This window comes from Salmo trutta, chromosome 30 (genome assembly GCF_901001165.1).
Source record: "Salmo trutta chromosome 30, fSalTru1.1, whole genome shotgun sequence".
Classification (NCBI taxonomy): Eukaryota; Metazoa; Chordata; class Actinopteri; order Salmoniformes; family Salmonidae; genus Salmo; species Salmo trutta.
In genome coordinates, this window is record NC_042986.1 from 23,864,585 (window position 1) to 23,883,787 (window position 19,203).

General features: G+C 44.3%; 1 protein-coding gene across 1 annotated transcript in view; it reads left to right on the plus strand.

Moving 5' to 3' along the window:
- The window catches only part of sema3bl (sema domain, immunoglobulin domain (Ig), short basic domain, secreted, (semaphorin) 3bl), a 58,863-nt gene that overhangs the window by 34,245 nt on the left and 5,415 nt on the right, over positions 1-19,203 (plus strand). The window contains exons 5-14 of the mRNA XM_029723463.1: positions 2,550-2,640; positions 4,056-4,172; positions 4,411-4,553; positions 9,389-9,503; positions 9,599-9,668; positions 9,889-10,033; positions 14,794-15,025; positions 15,139-15,230; positions 15,349-15,390; positions 15,522-15,747. Coding sequence (XP_029579323.1) covers positions 2,550-2,640; positions 4,056-4,172; positions 4,411-4,553; positions 9,389-9,503; positions 9,599-9,668; positions 9,889-10,033; positions 14,794-15,025; positions 15,139-15,230; positions 15,349-15,390; positions 15,522-15,747 — 1,273 coding nt within the window. The remainder of the gene's footprint in view (positions 1-2,549; positions 2,641-4,055; positions 4,173-4,410; positions 4,554-9,388; positions 9,504-9,598; positions 9,669-9,888; positions 10,034-14,793; positions 15,026-15,138; positions 15,231-15,348; positions 15,391-15,521; positions 15,748-19,203) is intronic.

Here is a 19,203-nt window from a genome sequence, read left to right on the forward strand (position 1 = left end):
GGTAATGTTAGGGATGGACTGAGAGAAGATAGGACAGAGTGCATCTTCTGAGGCTGTCTCGCCTTAGAGAGAGAAATGACAAGATCATGAGAGAAGAAGCAAGCTGGAAAGGATGAGGGAAGGAGTTAGAAAAGGTTCTGGGCACAGACATGGGTGGATATCTGCTTAGAGAAAGAGAGGGAGAGAAGAAAGATAGAGGGGTGGAGGATGGAGACCGACACATGGATCCGAGGAGCAGAGAGAGAGCAGCTTAGCGTATGTGTTTTCAAGTTTTTATTACACTAATATAGCAGTCAATACAAACTGACATCCATGAGCAAATAAAATATGAATGGATAAGAGAAACAACAACAACAACATTTTTTAGCAGTAAAGTCCTGCGGTCTTCAAACTAGCGTGTGTGTGTGTGTGTGTGTGTGTGGCAGTGGAGGCTGCTGGGGGAGGACGGCTCATAACGGAAACCATATGTTTAAGATGGATTTGATACCATTCCACTTATTCCGCTTCAGCCATTACCACGAGCCAGTCCTCCCCAATTAAGGTCCCACCAACCTTGTGTGTGTGTGTGTGTGTGTGTGTGTGTGTGTGTGTGTGTGTGTGTGTGTGTGTGTGGGCCAGTAGTCGTGTCAGTGGCCCAGGCTTGGTAGTGGGGTTGCTGGGCTGTTTGGCTTGGCAGGACTGACTAGAGAACGACAGCAGACATGACTAGCGCCAGTCCCCTCGCTCTGCACCGAGTTACCACAGAGAGACTGGATCTGAGAGAGACTAGCCAGGAGGAGGAGGAGGAGGGAGGGAGGGAGGGAGGGATGAAGTCGAGAGAGAGGGGAGGGAGAGGCAAAAGAGAGGTGGTAAAGTAAAGAGAGTAGAGAGGAGCTGTAAGGAGGACAAATGAGGTATTGAGAATGGAATGTAAAAGAGGTTTGATCTCTGATTATGTGAAAAAGATGAGTGAGATTGAACTATGGAGATTCACAAAGCGGAGTTATAATTGGAATTTGAATTCATGCTGATTGATCTGATCACGATAACAAATGTTACTAGATAGATTTTATAAAAAGGAGGTTAGTGTCTGTGCGTGTGTGTGTATAGGGTACTGTGTAGTGTTTGTGTGCAGCTCGGAGAGTTACACAGCTCAGGGAGAGGTAACATCTGGTGTTTCTGCCACTATTTAGCTCACTGAGAGAGAAACAGCAGAGATGCTCTACCACTTGCCAAAGGGCCTGTCCTTTCTCTCTGCTCAGAGAGAGAGAGAGGAGCAGTAGACCCAACCAAATCTTGAGAAAACAAAAATATAATTACGATACCCACTAATTATCAAAAATCCAAAAAGAGCTGTTAAATTCTACAACCCACTAAAGGAAGCGATTCCCAAACCTTCCATAACAAAGCTATCATCTACAAAGACATTACCCTAAAGAAGGAGACCCCTAAGCAAGCTGGTCCTGGGGCTCTGATCACAAACACAAACAGACCACACAGAACCTCAGGACAGCAACACAATTAGATCCAACCACATCATGAGAAAACCAAAAGATAATTACTTGACACATTGGAAAAAAACAGAGCAAACTAGAATTCTATTTGGCCCTAAACAGAGAGTACACAGTGGCAGAATACCTGACCACCGTGACTGACCCAAACTTAAGGAAAGCTTTGACTATGTACAGACTCAGTGAGCATAGCCTTGGTATTGAGAAAGGCTGCCGTAGGCAGACCTGGCTCTCAAGAGAAGACAGGCTATATACACACTGCCCACAAAATGAGGTGGAAACTGAGCTGCACTTCCTAACCTCTTGCCAAATGTATGACTATATTAGAGACATTGTGGAACTCAAAGCCAACCTTACTTCCTCCTCCCTCCTCACTGAGAGTGTCAATATAGCTGGAAAGGTCCTAGTGCCACTGGGAATCCCTGTGTGATTCAAAGCCAAGGAAAGGGCACTTACTGGAAAGGGCCACAAAATCAAGGACATACAGTGTTATTTTAATCATGGTAGCGTTAAGTGTAATTTTATCCTGCTGACTTCCATGTCATGGTGTCCTACATGACAGTGTACAGTCATTCAACCAGAGAACCACAATGCCTCATTGTCTGCAGTAGGAACTGCTACCCAGAGCTGGAGACTGTGGATAGTTCACAGAGAGGACATTCATCTGGGTCCTGATTCACTTGGAGCTCATCCTGTCTGTCTTTTTACACTCATTGTGTTACCCCCTGTTACTCCTGTCCCTCACTGATGACATCACTACAGTCAAAGAGTCACTACCGTATTAGGGCATAGAGATACATTCAATTAAGTGTTCTATTTAATTATATGTATTAGAGTGACGTACTGTATGTTGAAATATTTACAATGAGTTCAGTAATTGCCTGTACGGCGCTTAAAGGAAAACATTCAAATCGTAAGATTTTCTTAAGAATTTCACTGTAGCCTGTAATTGCACTTGGAACCCTGGACATGTGACTATTAAACTTCTAATTTAATATTTTAATGATATGTGATATCTGTATTTTTCTTAATCCCATTTCTCTTTTTTCCCCTAAACAGCATGTTTTCACCATGGACCCTACCAAAATGGAGAACGGACGGGGGAAGGTTCCTCATGACCCCAGCCTCCCCTTCGCTAGCACCTTAATTGGTAGGTCCTGTACTCTGTGTCTTTATTAGTCCAGTATGTTTATCTCAACACAACAGCCGGAAGGGGTTTGAGGTTTCTGATTCTGTGAGATACGCTGTAGTAAGGGTGTTCCTCTCTTGTTGTCATTCGACATAGCTTGTGAAACAAGTCAGATTTACTGCATCAACATGCAACTCTAGAAGTCACGGGGGGGAAAAGTGTGTGTTTGTGTGTGTGTGTGTCTGTGTGTCTTCCCACCCCGCCTCAGTCCACTCTGCTGTTGAACCCCACAAACTCCAGGATCTGTCCCAAAATGCATTGGATCTGGCAGGCAGACACACAGGGACGGCCAAAGGCCTAGCAGTCTATCCTTGAGCACACTGATACACAAAAGACAACCCCTACACAAACAACGTAATATTCCACTAACGCTCACTCACATACACTGTATAAAGCTAACACGGACAAACACACTAAACACACACACACACACACACACACACACACACACAGATACAAGTTGTGTTCATGTTCTACACTGTTGAATCACACATATCTATTATCCTCTATTCATTCTGAAGGGGCTTTTTAATCATGATTAAGGAGTAATTGCTGTCAAATGTTTAATTTCAGAGGTTGCCATGGATCGATTAATCAGAAAGAGAGAGAAAGAAAGAGAGAGTTGGGGGAAGAAAAATAATAGAGAGAAAGAGAAGGGGAGACGGAGAAACAGATAGAGAGAGAGAGGAAGACAGCGTATTTGTCATCGCCATTGTGTCCCACTAGTAAAGAGAGCTGGAGGAGGACAGGAGGTCAGTAACCCTCCTCCCCGCTTCCTCACACACGTATCCCTCTGACGTTTCTCGGCATCTCCCCTATCTCTGGGACCAGCTATTTAAAGAAGCTATTGCCTTTCACCGGGGCAAGAGTCTGCATTAATCACACTTCTCAAAACTCTGTGGGACCAAGCCAGACTGACTATCTGTTTGTGCATACTCAGGGGTGTAAGGCAACCCCACTGTCTCTGTACAGCTAGCTGCTATTATAATTCAGCTCCTTGGTTGGGAAACGATCATCGGAGCCATAGATACACGCACGTGTGCGCGCACACGCAGACACTTCCATCCTCAGTCAGTGAAGTGATGACAGGGCTTAGGGAGCTATGACACGTCCACTGTAGATGAATATACTCTTGTTAGGAGCATGACCTGAGCTCTGTCACGTAGAGCAGGGATAGCATTTGATCTTTGTCCAGTCTATGAAACTTCTCTAGGGATGCAGGACATGTGGCCTGGGGTATGTCTACTACATTGGCCAATTTTGTATTCCTGTCATCGTGATATTTTCCCCTGCCATCCCTAATTTCCTCATCCTCTCTCCTCATCCCCTCCTCTTTCATTGTCTTCCTCCATCCTTTCCTCTCTGTCTGTTCCCAGGTGGGGAGCTGTACACAGGGCTGACTGCAGACTTCCTGGGTAGAGACTCAGTGATCTTCCGTAGTCTGGGAGGTCGCGCCACCATGAGGACTGAGACGGACCAGAGACTGCTGCATGGTACAAGAACTGTACTGTACTCACCACCCACACTGAATACACACCTAAAACCAATATCAATTATACACCTATTCTACACCACTTGATTCTTACACCTTCTATAGACACTACTTGCTAAGAAATAACTCCTATTTGCTCTCTTTTTTATATATATTTATTTTTCTTTCTCACTGACTCCCACTCTCTCTCTCTCACTCTGTCTCTCATTCACCCACTCTCTCTTCTTCCCTCTCTCCAGATCCTAAGTTTGTTGCAGCCCACCTCATCCCTGATAATGATGACCATGACAATGACAAGGTGTACTTCTTCTTCACGGAGAAGGCCATGGAGGCCGGGGACAGAGAGGGGGCCATCCACACCCGCGTAGGACGTGTGTGTGCGGTAAGAGAAATATACATACAGTTACACCTAACTCATCCCACAGGCAAACCCTGTGTTAGTACAGTGAAGCTAACAGGTTACGTGAAGCCAAGGTGAATCTGGATATGTGGGAAAGCTCTCTCATTGACTCCAACAGTAACACTGGTGGCTTCTATGCTTGCTTCGAGGCAAGTAACACTGAACCATGCATGAGAGCACCAGCTGTTCCGGTCAACTGTGTGATCGCGCTCTCCGTAACCGATGTGAGTAAGACCTTTAAACAGGTTAACATTTACAAACCCGCGTTGCCAACAGCAGGTTAGGTGCTGACAAGCTGAAAAGTGTCTTCACTGACATTTTCAACCTCTCCCTGACCCAGTCTGTAATACTTACATGTTTCAAGCAGACCACCATAGTCCCTGTGCCCAAGAACATCAAGGTAACCTGTCTAAATGACTCGTAGCACTCACATCTGTAGCCATGAAATGCTTTGAAAGGCTGGTCATGGCTCACCATCATCCCAGACCCACTCTAAATCGCATACCACCCCAACAGATCAACAGATGATGCAATTTCTATTGCACTCCACACTGCCCTTTCCCAAATGGACAAAGGGAAGTCCTACGTGAGAATGCTGTTTATTGACTACAGCTCAGCAATCAACACCATAGTGCCCTCCAAGCTCATCACTAAGCTAAGGACCCTGGGACTGAACACCTTCTACAACTGGATCCTGGACTTCCCGACAGGCCACTCCCAGGTGGGGAGGGTAGGCAACAACACATCCACCATGCTGATCCTCAACACGGGAGCCCCTCAGGGGTGCGTGCTTAGTCCCCTCCTGTACTCCCTGTTCACCAGAGGCTGTGTGGCCGTGCACGACTCCAACACCATCATTAAGTTTGCCTCTACTGAAACAATGGTATTGGGCCTGATCACCAATGACGCTGAGACAGCATATATGGAGGAGGTTAGAGACCTGGCAGTGTGGTGCCAGGACATCAACCTCTTCCTCAACGTCAGCAAGACAAAGGAGCTGATCGTGGACTACAGGAAGCGGAGGGCCGAGCACGCCCCCATTCATATCGACGGGGCTGTAGTGGAGCCAGTAGAGAGTTTCAAGTTCCTTGGTATCCACATCACTAAGGACCTATTGTGGTCCTGCTATGTTCCCCAGCTAGAAATCCAAATAATGTTGCTCAAACAGAAGGGGAAACTAACAAAGAGTCACTGACAACAACTACACAAAACAGCAACAATAACTGGAACCTAAACGACACTCACCACGAGGGCCCACTAGAGGCAAACAAAAGAAAAACCCGACAATAAACTTAAAAACAGGAAGCAAACCAAAAAGGCACAGCAAAATGAAATCAGGGAAATCAGACAAAGGAATGTTATTTAAAAAAAAATCTAAATAGGGAGTGCCAACTAAAGGTGGGCCAGCCACTCTTAAATAGCTCATGGGCCAGCACAGGTGAAACACCTTCCCATTAACGAGATGGCAACCAGCACAGGTATAACACATACTGACTAACGAGGTGACCCCAATGGTGCGCCTTACGTGTTAAAGAGCTACACGTGCTAAAGTCCAACCTCAAAACATAAATGGAAAAACCAAAGCCTGTAACAGTCCAAACACACCAACACACTCTTGAAGAGGGCATGACAATGCCTCTTCCCCCTCAGGAGGCTGAAAAGATTTGGCATGGGCCCTCAGACCCTCAGAAAGTTATACATCTGCATTATTGAGATCATCTTGACTGCCATAAGACTGCTGAACAGTTAATCAAATGTCTACCCAGACTATTTGCATTGACCCCCTTTTTTGCACTAACTCTATTTTTACACCTTTATTTAACTGGTCTTCCCTGTGGCTCAGTTGGTAGAGCATGGTGTTTGCAACGCCAGCATGGTGGGTTCAATTCCCACGGGGGGCTGGTACAAAAAAAAAAAATAAAAAATGCATTCACTACTGTAAGTTGCTCTGGATAAGAGTGTCTGCTAAATGACTAAAATGTAAAAGTCAGTTATGAACACATTTTTATTTTCAATGACGCCTAGGAACAGTGGGTTAACTGCCATGTTCAGTGGCAGAATGACAGATTTTTACCTTGTCAGCTCGGGGATTTGATCTTGTAACTTTCCGGTTACTAGTCCAGCACTCTAACCACTAGGCTATGCACACTCACTCACACACTCACACATACTACACTGATACACCAACACACACACCACACACACATGAATATTGATGCCACACACACACTCACACACACACACTCTTCACTTACGCTGCTGTTACTTTGTTTATTATCTATCCTGATTACCTAGCCACTTTTAACCCTACCTACATGTACATATTACCTCAACTACCTCGTATCCCCGCACATTGAGTCGGTACCGGTACTCCATGTATATAGCCTCGTTATTTTGGGGGGAAAGGGCTCGTAAGTAAGCATTTCACGGTAAAGTCTACTCTTGTTGTATTCGGTGCATGTGACAAATCTAATTTGATTTGATAGTTTACTCTCCAGGACCCCCCCAGGTCAGTCTTCATCTTCTCTTAGACCACGTCATGATCTGGGGCTTGGGAACTGGATCATGGCTCTGAGTTATTTCCACAGTGGGGCTTCAGCCCTGGCATAGTGATAGTTTAACATTTAGTTACAGGGAGATGTGCTTATAGTATCGCCTTGCAGGGAGGGTCTCTAATGGTTTAGTCAGACCACAGGTGGGCGGGTCGGGGAGAGCTGACATTCCCCAACAATTGGCATCTTTCTTCCTCCAGACACACACAGCTGTTGGATGTGCTCTGGTATGAGCGTCAGTGTGCATACCTCCCATCTCTCTCACACAGCCATACATCCCTTCTGACACACACACACCACAGCTGACTACAGGTTTTCCCAAGACACTCGCAATCTGCTTTAGAGTCTAGGCAGTTTATAGTAAAGCATTCCTTTGCTCACACTTACAAGTATATGGTTCTCACACAAACAAACACACACAGTCCCCACAGTCCCCCCAATTCTCTCTCCATACATAGTGTATTTCTTCCTGTACATCCCTCCCCAAGGCGTTGTTAAACACTGCCTGCTGTTATCAGTTCTACCAGAACAGGACCACATCCTTCCAAGAAAGCAATGATCTGATCCCAGACAGCTTACACAGCCCTGGTGTCTATTAAACCAACCTGTCTGTCTGTACGCTGCCTGTATGCGAGCGCTACAACAATACACTAGAAAACAGTACGGAGGAGAAGACAAGCTCATATGATTACATCTCCATAACCCGTGCTCTCTGTCTCCCCAGTGTCCAGTGCATGGTTATAGAAGGGTTTACTAGACAACTTTCCCACGGGAGAGGACAGACAGAGTTAGTTAGCTACAGTATGTACTTCTATGCTTTTTAGCTCTGCTGCCGTATAGATAATGGTGATTCTTTGTTTGGGTGTAACTGATAAACTCTATTTGTTTGCCTTGTATTGACAATTATACTGTATGTCTAGTCAGTGTGAGCCATCTCTCCACTCTCCCTCCCTCTTTTGGTTAGTGTGTGTGTTGTCTGTATGATTGAGATGTTATGGTGGTGATGGTGTGTTGTCTGTATGATTGAGATGTGGTGATGGTGGTGGTGTGTTGTCTGTATGATTGAGATGTTATGGTGATGGTGGTGGTGATGGTGGTGGTGATGGTGGTGGTGGTGGTGTGTTGTCTGTATGATTGAGATGTTATAGAGATGGTATATCTCTCTGGTCACCCCCAAAACCAATTCCTCCTTTGGCCGTCTCTCCTTCCAGTTCTCTGCTGCCAATGACTGGAACGAACTACAAAAATCTCTGAAACTGGAAACACTTATCTCCCTCACTAGCTTTAAGCACCAGCTGTCAGAGCAGCTCACAGATCACTGCACCTGTACATAGCCCATCTATAATTTAGCCCAAACAACTACCTCTTCCCCTACTGTATTAATGTATTTATTTAGCTCCTTTGCACCCCATTATTTTTAGCGCAATTGTAAATTAGAACTTGTTCTCAACTTGCCTACCTGGTTAAATAAAGGTGAAATAAATAAAACAAATAAAAATGTTATGGTGATGATGGTGGTGTGTTGTCTGTATGATTGAGATGTGATGGTGGTGATGGTGGTGATGGTGGTGGAGTCCTGTCTGTATGATTGAGATGTGATGGTGATGATGGTGGTGGTGTGTTGTCGTATGATTGATTGAGATGTGATGGTGATGATGGTGGTGGTGTGTTGTCTGTATGATTGAGATGTTATGGTGATGATGGTGGTGGTGGTGTGTTGTCTGTGTGATTGAGATGTGATGGTGATGATGGTGGTGGTATGTTGTCTGTATGATTGAGATGTGATGGTGATGATGATGGTGGTGGTGTGTTGTCTGTATGATTGAGATGTGATGGTGGTGATGATGGTGGTGGTGTCTTGTCTGTATGATTGAGATGTGATGGTGATGATGGTGGTGGTGGTGTGTTGTCTGTATGATTGAGATGTGATGGTGCTGATGGTGGTGGTGGTGTGTTGTCTGTATGATTGAGATGTCATGATGGTGATGGTGGTGGTGTGTTGTCTGTGTGATTGAGATGTGAAGGTGGGGATGATGATGATGATGGTGGTGGTGTGTTGTCTGTATGATTTTTGATGTGATGGTGGTGGTGATGGTGGTGGTGTGTTGTATGTGTGATTGAGATGTGAAGGTGGGGATGATGATGGTGGTGGTGTGTTGTCTGTATGATTGAGATGTTATGGTGATGATGGTGGTGGTGTGTTGTCTGTGTGATTGAGATGTGATGGTGGTGATGGTGGTGGTGTGTTGTCTGTGTCCTCTATAGAATGATGCAGGTGGACAGAGAGTGCTGGTGAATAAATGGAGCACCTTCATCAAGGCCAGACTGGTGTGTTCTGTACCTGGGCCTCATGGCATTGACACACATTTCGACGAGCTGGGTGAGACACACACGCACAAATAATTTATGCTCGCAGGCACCAAACCTGAGCACATTAACAAAAGTGCTCAATAACGCTTCTATTTTGTTTCACAGAGGATGTTTTCCTGCTTAGAGGCAAGGATGAGAAGAACCCAGATCTTTATGCCATCTTCAGCACCATCAGGTGAGTTCCACACATGGTTACACACGTCCATATCGCCGTCTATGAATTTGACAGTGGTTGCATTCCTCCAGACCCATCCCTTGGCTGATTACCAAAACAAGCAGCAAGGCGGACATTTTGTTGTTTTTCAAATCCCAGTCTGTAGCTTTAACATGTACAATGGAGGAACCAAACCCTAATGAAATCAGTCACTAACATTAAACATTCCTCTCTCCCCTAGTAACGTGTTCCAAGGCTTTGCAATTTGTGTGTACCGTATGGCAGACATCAGAGAAGCCTTCAACGGGCCGTTTGCACACAAGGAGGGACCTGACTACCAGTGGGGTGCTTACGAGGGCAGAGTGCCCTATCCAAGACCTGGGGTGGTGAGTAATACCATACAGTACCACACTGCAGGCTACCATGCCATATCTACAAACTAATACTTTGTTTCAGACTCCTTGTCAGCTTACTTGTGTGAGAGAGATCAGGTGATCAAATGTGTGGTTACTGTCACATGTTTTATTGTCATCCACATCGCTGTAATTTAGCTTCATTCAGGGCCCGGGTATCAGAGCAGTCGGCACCTCTGTGGTTTGAATCCACACACACAGGCCTGATTAAGAAGTATGTCGAGAGAGAGAGAGAGAGAGACTGTATATCTGATCTGAGAAGAGTGCGCACGAACACACACACCTACATATACTGAACCTTTTACCTGGCATTCTGGCTCATGTGCCCTCTCTAGCTGGAACTGTAGTTGTCTTCTACTGTTAAGTTGAACCTCCTGAGCATCCAGAAAACATTCAGAGAACATTCTAGAACATTCCTGATCTACCTGTCACTTATCAAGACATCCTTACCTCAGCCAATGCAGTGTATCAAGCCATCAAATACTGTGTGATGGGACAGGTCTTTACATTCCACTACACCTATAAAGAACCCAGCGTGAAGCCGTGAAGTGCTATCCCACAGCTGACTAGGATTGCTACTGTCATACAGTGACTATGTATGGAAGAGCAGAGCTTCCATCTCTTTAATATCGTCCACAACTGGCCGATGTGTCACTCACTCAGACACACAGCTGCTGTCCATTTGTGGGATTCTCCCATTCTGACTCTGTTTTTCTTTCCCTTTCATTCTCTCTCTTTCCATCTATTTTTCCCTCCCTCCAAGGCTCTCTCTCCCTCTTTTACACACACCATTCTTCCCTTTCTTTTTCTCTTCCTGAATGATCTGCACCATGAGCTGTGTCAAAAGGGTAACAGAGGTTTAAAAATCCAACACACCCAAACATAAAAATACTTCTGGGGGGAAAACAAGAAAGGAGCGTTTTATTTTCCATTGTAAATGCCTTCTTAACGTAACCCTAGAGCACACGACTCTGACTCCAGGCTAATAAAGCCACTATTTAGCCATAAAATATGACTGGATGCACACGACTTCACATAACACTAAGACAAAGCTGGCCAGGGGAATGTTTAGCGAGCGTTGTAGATACAGTTGAAGTCGTAAGTTTACATACACCTTAGCCAAATACATCTAAACTCAGTTTTTCACAATTCCTGACATTTAATCCTAGTAACAATTCCCTGTCTTAGGTCTGTTAGGATCACCACTTTATTTTAAGAATGTGAAATGTAAGAATAATAGTAGAGAGATTTATTTCAGCTTTAATTTCTTTCATCACATTCCCAGTGGGTCAGAAGTTTACATACACTCAATTAGTATTTGGTAGCAATGCCTTGAAATTGTTTCACTTGGGTCAAACGTTTTGGGTAGCCTTCTGCAAGCTTCCCACAATAAGCTGGGTGAATTTTGGCCCATTCCTCCTGACAGAGCTGGTGTTACTGAGTCAGGTTTGTAGGCCTCCTTGCTCGTACCCGCTTTTTCAGTTCTGCTTTTTCAGTTCTGCCCACAATTTTGTTGACCTTAGAGAGAGAGAGAGAGAGAGAGCGAGAGAGAGAGAGAGAGAGAGAGAGAGAGAGAGAGTTTTTGCAACTAAATTGATTTATTAATTCATCTAACGCTACTCAAATATAACGAATATATATTTATCTAAACTAATCCAATCTGTTACTTGTTGTTCCAGTTTGAATGGTTAGGTAGTCTCATATGCTGTATTAGTAGTTTTCCCAACCTAGCAGTCATTCTGACAAATTCTCAATGTTGGATATCCCCAGATCATAATGTGACTTGCAGGCCTGAAACCCATGAGTTTTAGGCCACTGTATTAGGGTAAACTAGGCCCTCAAAATAAGACCTTATTAAATACTTTCTATGTTGTATTGTGTTAAAGAATTTCATGTTAATGATAACATATTCGCTTAGGATCTCACTTGGTGAAGACCACAGGTCTAAAAATAGAAGAATGGAACAACCGTGTCCATCAAAAAAAACGTGTCATGGGTAGTAACTACAATTCACTAGAAAGCCAAGGCACTCTTGGAAAAATTCAAATAAGGCTTTACCCTAGCATTGTGTTAATTTAACACTGAAAAGTGTGGACCCGTATAGACACTGGAGAATTGACTGTGTACATGTTCCTATATTAATACTTTACATATGCGGGGGGAATCTGCTACAGTTTGCTCATTCCTGAGGTTCACCAATGTAAACACTCCGAAGCCAAAGACACCCTAAATTACGAGATCAGTATATAGCTGGCTGGCTTGGACCTGTGTGCGTCTCAAATGGCACCCTATTCCCTATATAGTACACTACTTCTGACCATTGTCCGTAGGGAATAGGGAATTATTTTGGATGCATACTCTGTTTGGCACTGTGGAGACATTTGGCTGTCGTCTCCTCCCTCAAACAGAGATCACCTCAGCTGTACTGTTTCTGCAAGCTATTGTGTAATTGTGCAATTTTCTGTGATTTAGTGCTTAGGCGGTGTGCATAGTTTTCACACCCATAATGAGAGTAGATAAGAATTTGGCAACAATTTTTTCTCCATTCCTGTCAATTCAGGAATTTAGATAGGCTTTGATAGCAGTAGTGGTGCGTGGGTAAAATCACTGGGGAAGCAAAAAAAAAAGCCACATTACAACCTACAACCAGTCAAAGGTTTGGACACACCTACTCTGCTGCAGAGGATACGTTCATTAGAGTTACCAGCCTCAGAAATTGCAGCCCAAATAAATGCTTCACAGAGTTCAAGTAACAGACACATCTCAACTAAAACTGTTCAGAAGTGACTGAGTGAATCGGGCCTTCATGGTCAAATTGCTGCAAAGAAACCACTACTAAAGGACACCAATAAAAAGAAGAGACTTGCTTGGGCCAAGAAACATGAGCATTGAACATTAGACCGGTGGAAATCTGTCATTTGGTCTGATGAGTCCAAATGGGAGATTTTTGGTTCCATTCGCTTTGTCTATGTGAGATGCAGAGACGGTGAACGGTTGATCTTTGCATGTGTGTTTCCCACCGTGAAGCATGGAGGAGGTATGATGGTGTGGGGGTGCTTTGCTGGTGACACTGTAAATTATTTATTTATCCGACCTCAACCCAATTGAGATGGTTTTGTATGAGTTGGACCACAGAGTGAAGGAAAAGCAGCCAACAATTGCTAAGCATATGTGGGAACTCCTTCAAGACTGTTGGAAAAGCATTCCTCATGAAGCTGGTTGAGAGAATGCCAAGAACGTGCAAAGCTGTCATCAAGGCAAAGAGTGGCTACTTTGAAGAATCCAAAATCCAAAATATATTATGTTTTGTAAAACACTTTTTTGGTTACGACATGATTCCATATGTGTTATTTCATAGTCTTGATGTCTTCAGTATTATTCTACAATGTAGAAAATAGTAAAAATTAAGAAAAACCCTTGAATGAGTAGTGGGTCGAAACTTTTGACTGGTGCTGTATTGTGTTGTGATAATTGCATTGTTTGCTCTATAACCTGTTAGTTCATTATGCCTTGTGACTGTGATATATAGGCCTAAAGGCTGAGACAAAAAGAAGACACATTGGCAGAATAAATTCAACCACACCCTTGGTTCATCACAGGAGATGCCTCCATTATTCCAGCACCATTTCAACATCACCATATCACCATCTCTCTCTCTAATACAGCAACAACTAAAAGATACTAAACAGAATTTAGTCCAAAAGTTTGTCATACAGTACACGCTTTTATTTTTTGTTGTCTTAGGCTACCTGGCTAAAATACTTGTTAGCTAGCCTAACTTATTTTCATTGGCAACTTTAGCTAGTTAACATTAGCCTTCTACATCAAGCTACATATTGAACATCCATCGTCTCAGGCTAGGTGCACAATGTAGCAAACAATGGTTGGATCAGAATCGGCGTTATAATCATTGGCCAGTACGTAGAATTAAGTAAAACCACAATATCAAATCCCCATCTCCATCCATGGCTAATTTAGAAAAGGGCAGCAACACAACAAGATGCAACAATTCAAGTTGTTTCTGTCAATGACATATGCTCTCGATGCCATTTGATAGGAGTGACACCAAATCCAAACTGGCTTCCCTTTAAACTTTTTTTGGGTGCGCCAGGACCAACACTGATTGGCTATTATTTGTAAAAAATGATCAAGGGAGGCCAAATGGTCACGGGCTTCCCTTGCATTCAATGCTATGGGCAGCAACAATGTCATACTCTTTTGGACCAGACTGCTTTAGATAGATGGCCTACACATACAGAGGGGCGCTCCGGTCAGCTACATTCAGCCTCTTGCGATTTGAAGGAAAATTATGAAACATAGAGATGAAAGATACATTTTAGATATTTTTTTCTTAGTCAATTTTTTGGGGAAGCCTGGCTTCCGTTGGCATCCATGAATACACGCCACTGTTTGATAATGAAATTCTATGTCCATTCCAACTTACAGTAACTGAAATTATATTTTTCAATGCTGTCAGAAGTGCCTATGGATTAGTCAATGTTATGACAGAATTTTAAGAAATCTTCCCAAGCAGTGTTGAATATGACTCCCAGCCAAACATTGTAAGGGAGTCACAGAGAAACACAGACCTAACTTACTAAAGGACTCATCAACTGATCTCTAAAAACACAGCTGAATAAAGCGTTCATATCACATTCCCCCAGCCCTTTTACATTTAACACAAATCACATGTTTTTATAAAATGATTACTAAAGAGTTCCTCTCATCTCCAGTGCCCCAGTAAGATCACCAACCAGCCTGGCAGACAGTTTGGCAGTACCAAGGACTTCCCAGATGCAGTGCTCCAGTTTGCCCGAGGGCACCCCCTGATGTGGCGACCGGTGTACCCGGCCATGAAGCAGCCTCTGCTGGTCAAGGCCAACTTGCCCTACCGCCTCAAACAGATCGTGGTGGACCGTGTAGAGGCAGAGGATGGACAGTATGACGTCATGTTCATAGGCACAGGTTTGTCCTAACTTCTCCACATTTCTGTAATTAGTCTGAGTGGTGACTAGTTACGAAACTTGAGTGTATTGGGATGTAAGTTGACCATTTTGACCCCTGAACTCTGACCCCAGACATAGGAACTGTGCTGAAGGTCATTGCATTGCGCAGCGGCAACACTCTGAACACAGAAGAGGTCACTCTGGAGGAGCTGCAGGTCTTCAAGGTAACTAGATAAGACTCCTCCTTTCTCCTCCGTCTCCCCTCCTCCCCATGTATTTAAAAGTCTAACCAATTCACAATGTCTGAATGCCAATGAAATATAATATTTTTATTTTATCAAGGTGTCAACTCCCATTACCTCTTTGGAGATCTCAGTAAAAAGGGTGAGTAAATGTTAATTCTTTATCACAGTTGACATAAACTTAAAGAAAACATGCAAGCATTGAAGCCAACACCACAATTAAACATTAGATTCTCATTCTCTGGTTGTACTCTGATCCCTTCCCGCACACAGCAAGCACTGTACGTGGGTTCTTCGGTGGGTGTGGCCCAGCTGAGGCTTCACAGGTGTGAGACGTATGGGAAGGCCTGTGCTGAGTGCTGCCTGGCCAGAGACCCATACTGTGCCTGGGACGGCACCTCCTGCACTCGCTACACCTCGCTCAGCAGACGCCGCTATCGCCGGCAGGACATCAGGCACGGCAACCCGGCCCTGCAGTGTATGGACCAGAACCTCAGTGGTGAGAGAGGGGGAGATGGAGGGTAATGGGTGCGAATGAAAAGGGTGGGAAAGAAATGAGTGTAAATGAATTACAAAATGAAGATGATAGACTCTATGAGAAGGATATACAGTACGGAGACTCACAACATGCCAAGTGCCCTTGGGGGAAAGTAGGGCACTGTAATATCCTGTTGATAAATGCTTATTACAATGGTGTGCATGACAGAGGGGTGAGGGGGGTGAGCTAGTCTGGCTGTCATGGTGGCCAAGCGGAAATTGACCCAAAGTATTTGCTCCAGGGAGGTCACAGAGGTCAAACACGTCCATTGAGAGGCATTGGACTCTGAGAGGTGAGGTAGGACAAACACTGGGACTGCATCTGTACATAGCCCATCTGTAAATAGCCCATCCAACTACCTCATCCCCATACTGTATTTATTTATTTATCTTGCTCCTTTGCACCCCAGTATCTCTACTTGCACATTCATCTTTTGGAGCAGAACTATCAGTCCAGTGTTTAATTGCTATATTGTAATTACTTCGCCACCATGACCTATTTATTGCCTTATCTCCCTTATCTTACCTCATTTGCACACACTGTATATTTACTTTTTATACTGTATTATTGACTGTATGTTTGTTTATTCCATGTGTAACTCTGTGTTGTTGTATGTGTCGAACTGCTTTGCTTTATCTTGGCCAGGTCGCAGTTGTAATGTAAATGAGAACTTGTTCTCAACTAGCCTACCTGGTTGAATAAAGGTGAAATAAAAAATAAATTAAAAAATCGTAAATGGTACCCTATTGCCTACATAGTGCACTACAGGAAGGATTGGGTTGGTTACTTTCAAAATGTAATCCGTTATAGTTACTAGTTACCTGTTCAAAATGTTTATCAGGAACGTAACTTTTGGATTACCCAAACTCAGTAACTGATTACTTTCGGTTACTTTTGCTTTAAAAGGCATTAGATGAAGACAAAAATGACCCATCACACACATTTGGTGTGTCATCATAAATTTGGTTTGTCTGAATGTAAAAGTGATCCAATAAGCAATCATCTAGTTTTTCAAAAGTATCTGTAAATCTGATTACAATATTTGTGCTGGTAACATAACTGATTACAGTTAGTGTTTTTGTAACCAGATAACACCCCAACCCTGACTACAGGGCTTTGGTCAAAAGTATAGTTCACTACAGTATATAGGTAATATGGTACCAATTGGGCTGCAACCTGGGTCTGTAGAGAAATAAATATAAATAGCATCTCTGATTTTGTCTCAGGTGAGAGAGAACCGACATACACGGTAAACAATTTATAGGTTGGACGACCAAAGGCCAGTTGATATCATGTGTAGTTTATATTGTACAGCCCAGTGTCAGGTCTAGAGGGAAGTTGTTATCATGTGTAGTTTATATTGTACAGCCCAGTGTCAGGTCTAGAGGGAAGTTGTTATCATGTGTAGTTTATATTGTACAGCCCAGTGTCAGGTCTAGAGGGAAGTTGTTATCATGTGTAGTTTATATTGTACAGCCCAGTGTCAGGTCTAGAGGGAAGTTGTTATCATGTGTAGTTTATATTGTACAGCCCAGTGTCAGGTCTAGAGGGAAGTTGTTATCATGTGTAGTTTATATTGTACAGCCCAGTGTCAGGTCTAGAGGGAAGTTGTTATCATGTGTAGTTTATATTGTACAGCCCAGTGTCAGGTCTAGAGGGAAGTTGTTATCATGTGTAGTTTATATTGTACAGCCCAGTGTCAGGTCTAGAGGGAAGTTGATATCATGTGTAGTTTATATTGTACAGCCCAGTGTCAGGTCTAGAGGGAAGTTGTTATCATGTGTAGTTTATATTGTACAGCCCAGTGTCAGGTCTAGAGGGAAGTTGATATCATGTGTAGTTTATATTGTACAGCCCAGTGTCAGGTCTAGAGGGAAGTTGTTATCATGTGTAGTTTATATTGTACAGCCCAGTGTCAGGTCTAGAGGGAAGTTGTTATCATGTGTAGTTTATATTGTACAGCCCAGTGTCAGGTCTAGAGGGAAGTTGTTATCATGTGTAGTTTATATTGTACAGCCCAGTGTCAGGTCTAGAGGGAAGTTGTTATCATGTGTAGTTTATATTGTACAGCCCGGTGTCAGGTCTAGAGGGAAGTTGATATCATGTGTAGTTTATATTGTACAGCCCAGTGTCAGGTCTAGAGGGAAGTTGATATCTGATAGAACACAAGCTGTATTTGACTGAGGTGTCAGGTCCCTGTGTAAAATGTGCATCCCTCTGTTGGGAGCCAGAGTGATAGCAACTTGAAACACATGCTTTATCTTAAAACAACACACTTGTGTATATACTGTACACAGACATATACTGTAACACAGATTATCTTATAGGTATGAAACAAATGCTATGGTGCAGTTGAAATATACAGCATTACCGGTATGTGTGCGTAAGAAATGACATCATACACAAGCCGTGGGCTGAATGAGAGGGTCTTCATTTGAAGAACCTTTTGATTTACCAAGTAATGGACACGCCTTGACACGCCTTGACACGCCTGTGCTGATAATAAGACAGATCCCTGTCGGTGTGTCATCGTGTGAAAGGGGAACAGAAGGGCAGAGAGAGGGGAACAGAAGGGCAGAGAGAGGGGGAACAGAAGGGCAGAGAGAGGGGGAACAGAAGGGCAGAGAGAGGGGAACAGAAGGGCAGAGAGAGGGGAACAGAAGGGCAGAGAGAGGGAACAGAAGGGCAGAGAGGGGGAACAGAAGGGCAGAGAGAGGGGGAACAGAAGGGCAGAGAGAGGGGAACAGAAGGGCAGAGAGAGGGCAGAGAGAGGGGAACAGAAGGGCAGAGAGAGGGGAACATAAGGGCAGAGAGAGGGGGAACAGAAGGGCAGAGAGAGGGGGAACAGAAGGGCAGAGAGAGGGGGAACAGAAGGGCAGAGAGAGGGGGAACAGAAGGGCAGAGAGAGGGGAACGGAAGGGCAAAGAGAGGGGAACGGAAGGGCAGAGAGAGGGGAACAGAAGGGCAGAGACAGGGGGATCAGAAGGGCAGAAGGAGGGGGATCAGAAGGGCAGAGAGAGGGGAACAGAAGGGCAGAGAGAGGGCAGAGAGAGGGGAACAGAAGGGCAGAGACAGGGGAACAGAAGGGCAGAGACAGGGGAACATAAGGGCAGAGAGAGGGGAACATAAGGGCAGAGAGAGGGGAACAGAAGGGCAGAGAGAGGGGAACAGAAGGGCAGAGAGAGGGGGAACAGAAGGGCAGAGAGAGGGGAACAGAAGGGCAGAGAGAGAGGAACAGAAGGGCAGAGAGAGGGGAACAGAAGGGCAGAGAGAGGGGAACAGAAGGGCAGAGAGAGGGGAACAGAAGGGCAGAGAGAGGGGGAACAGAAGGGCAGAGAGAGGGGGAACAGAAGGGCAGAGAGAGGGGAACAGAAGGGCAGAGAGGGGGGGAACAAAAGAAGGAAGGGTGTAGCAGTC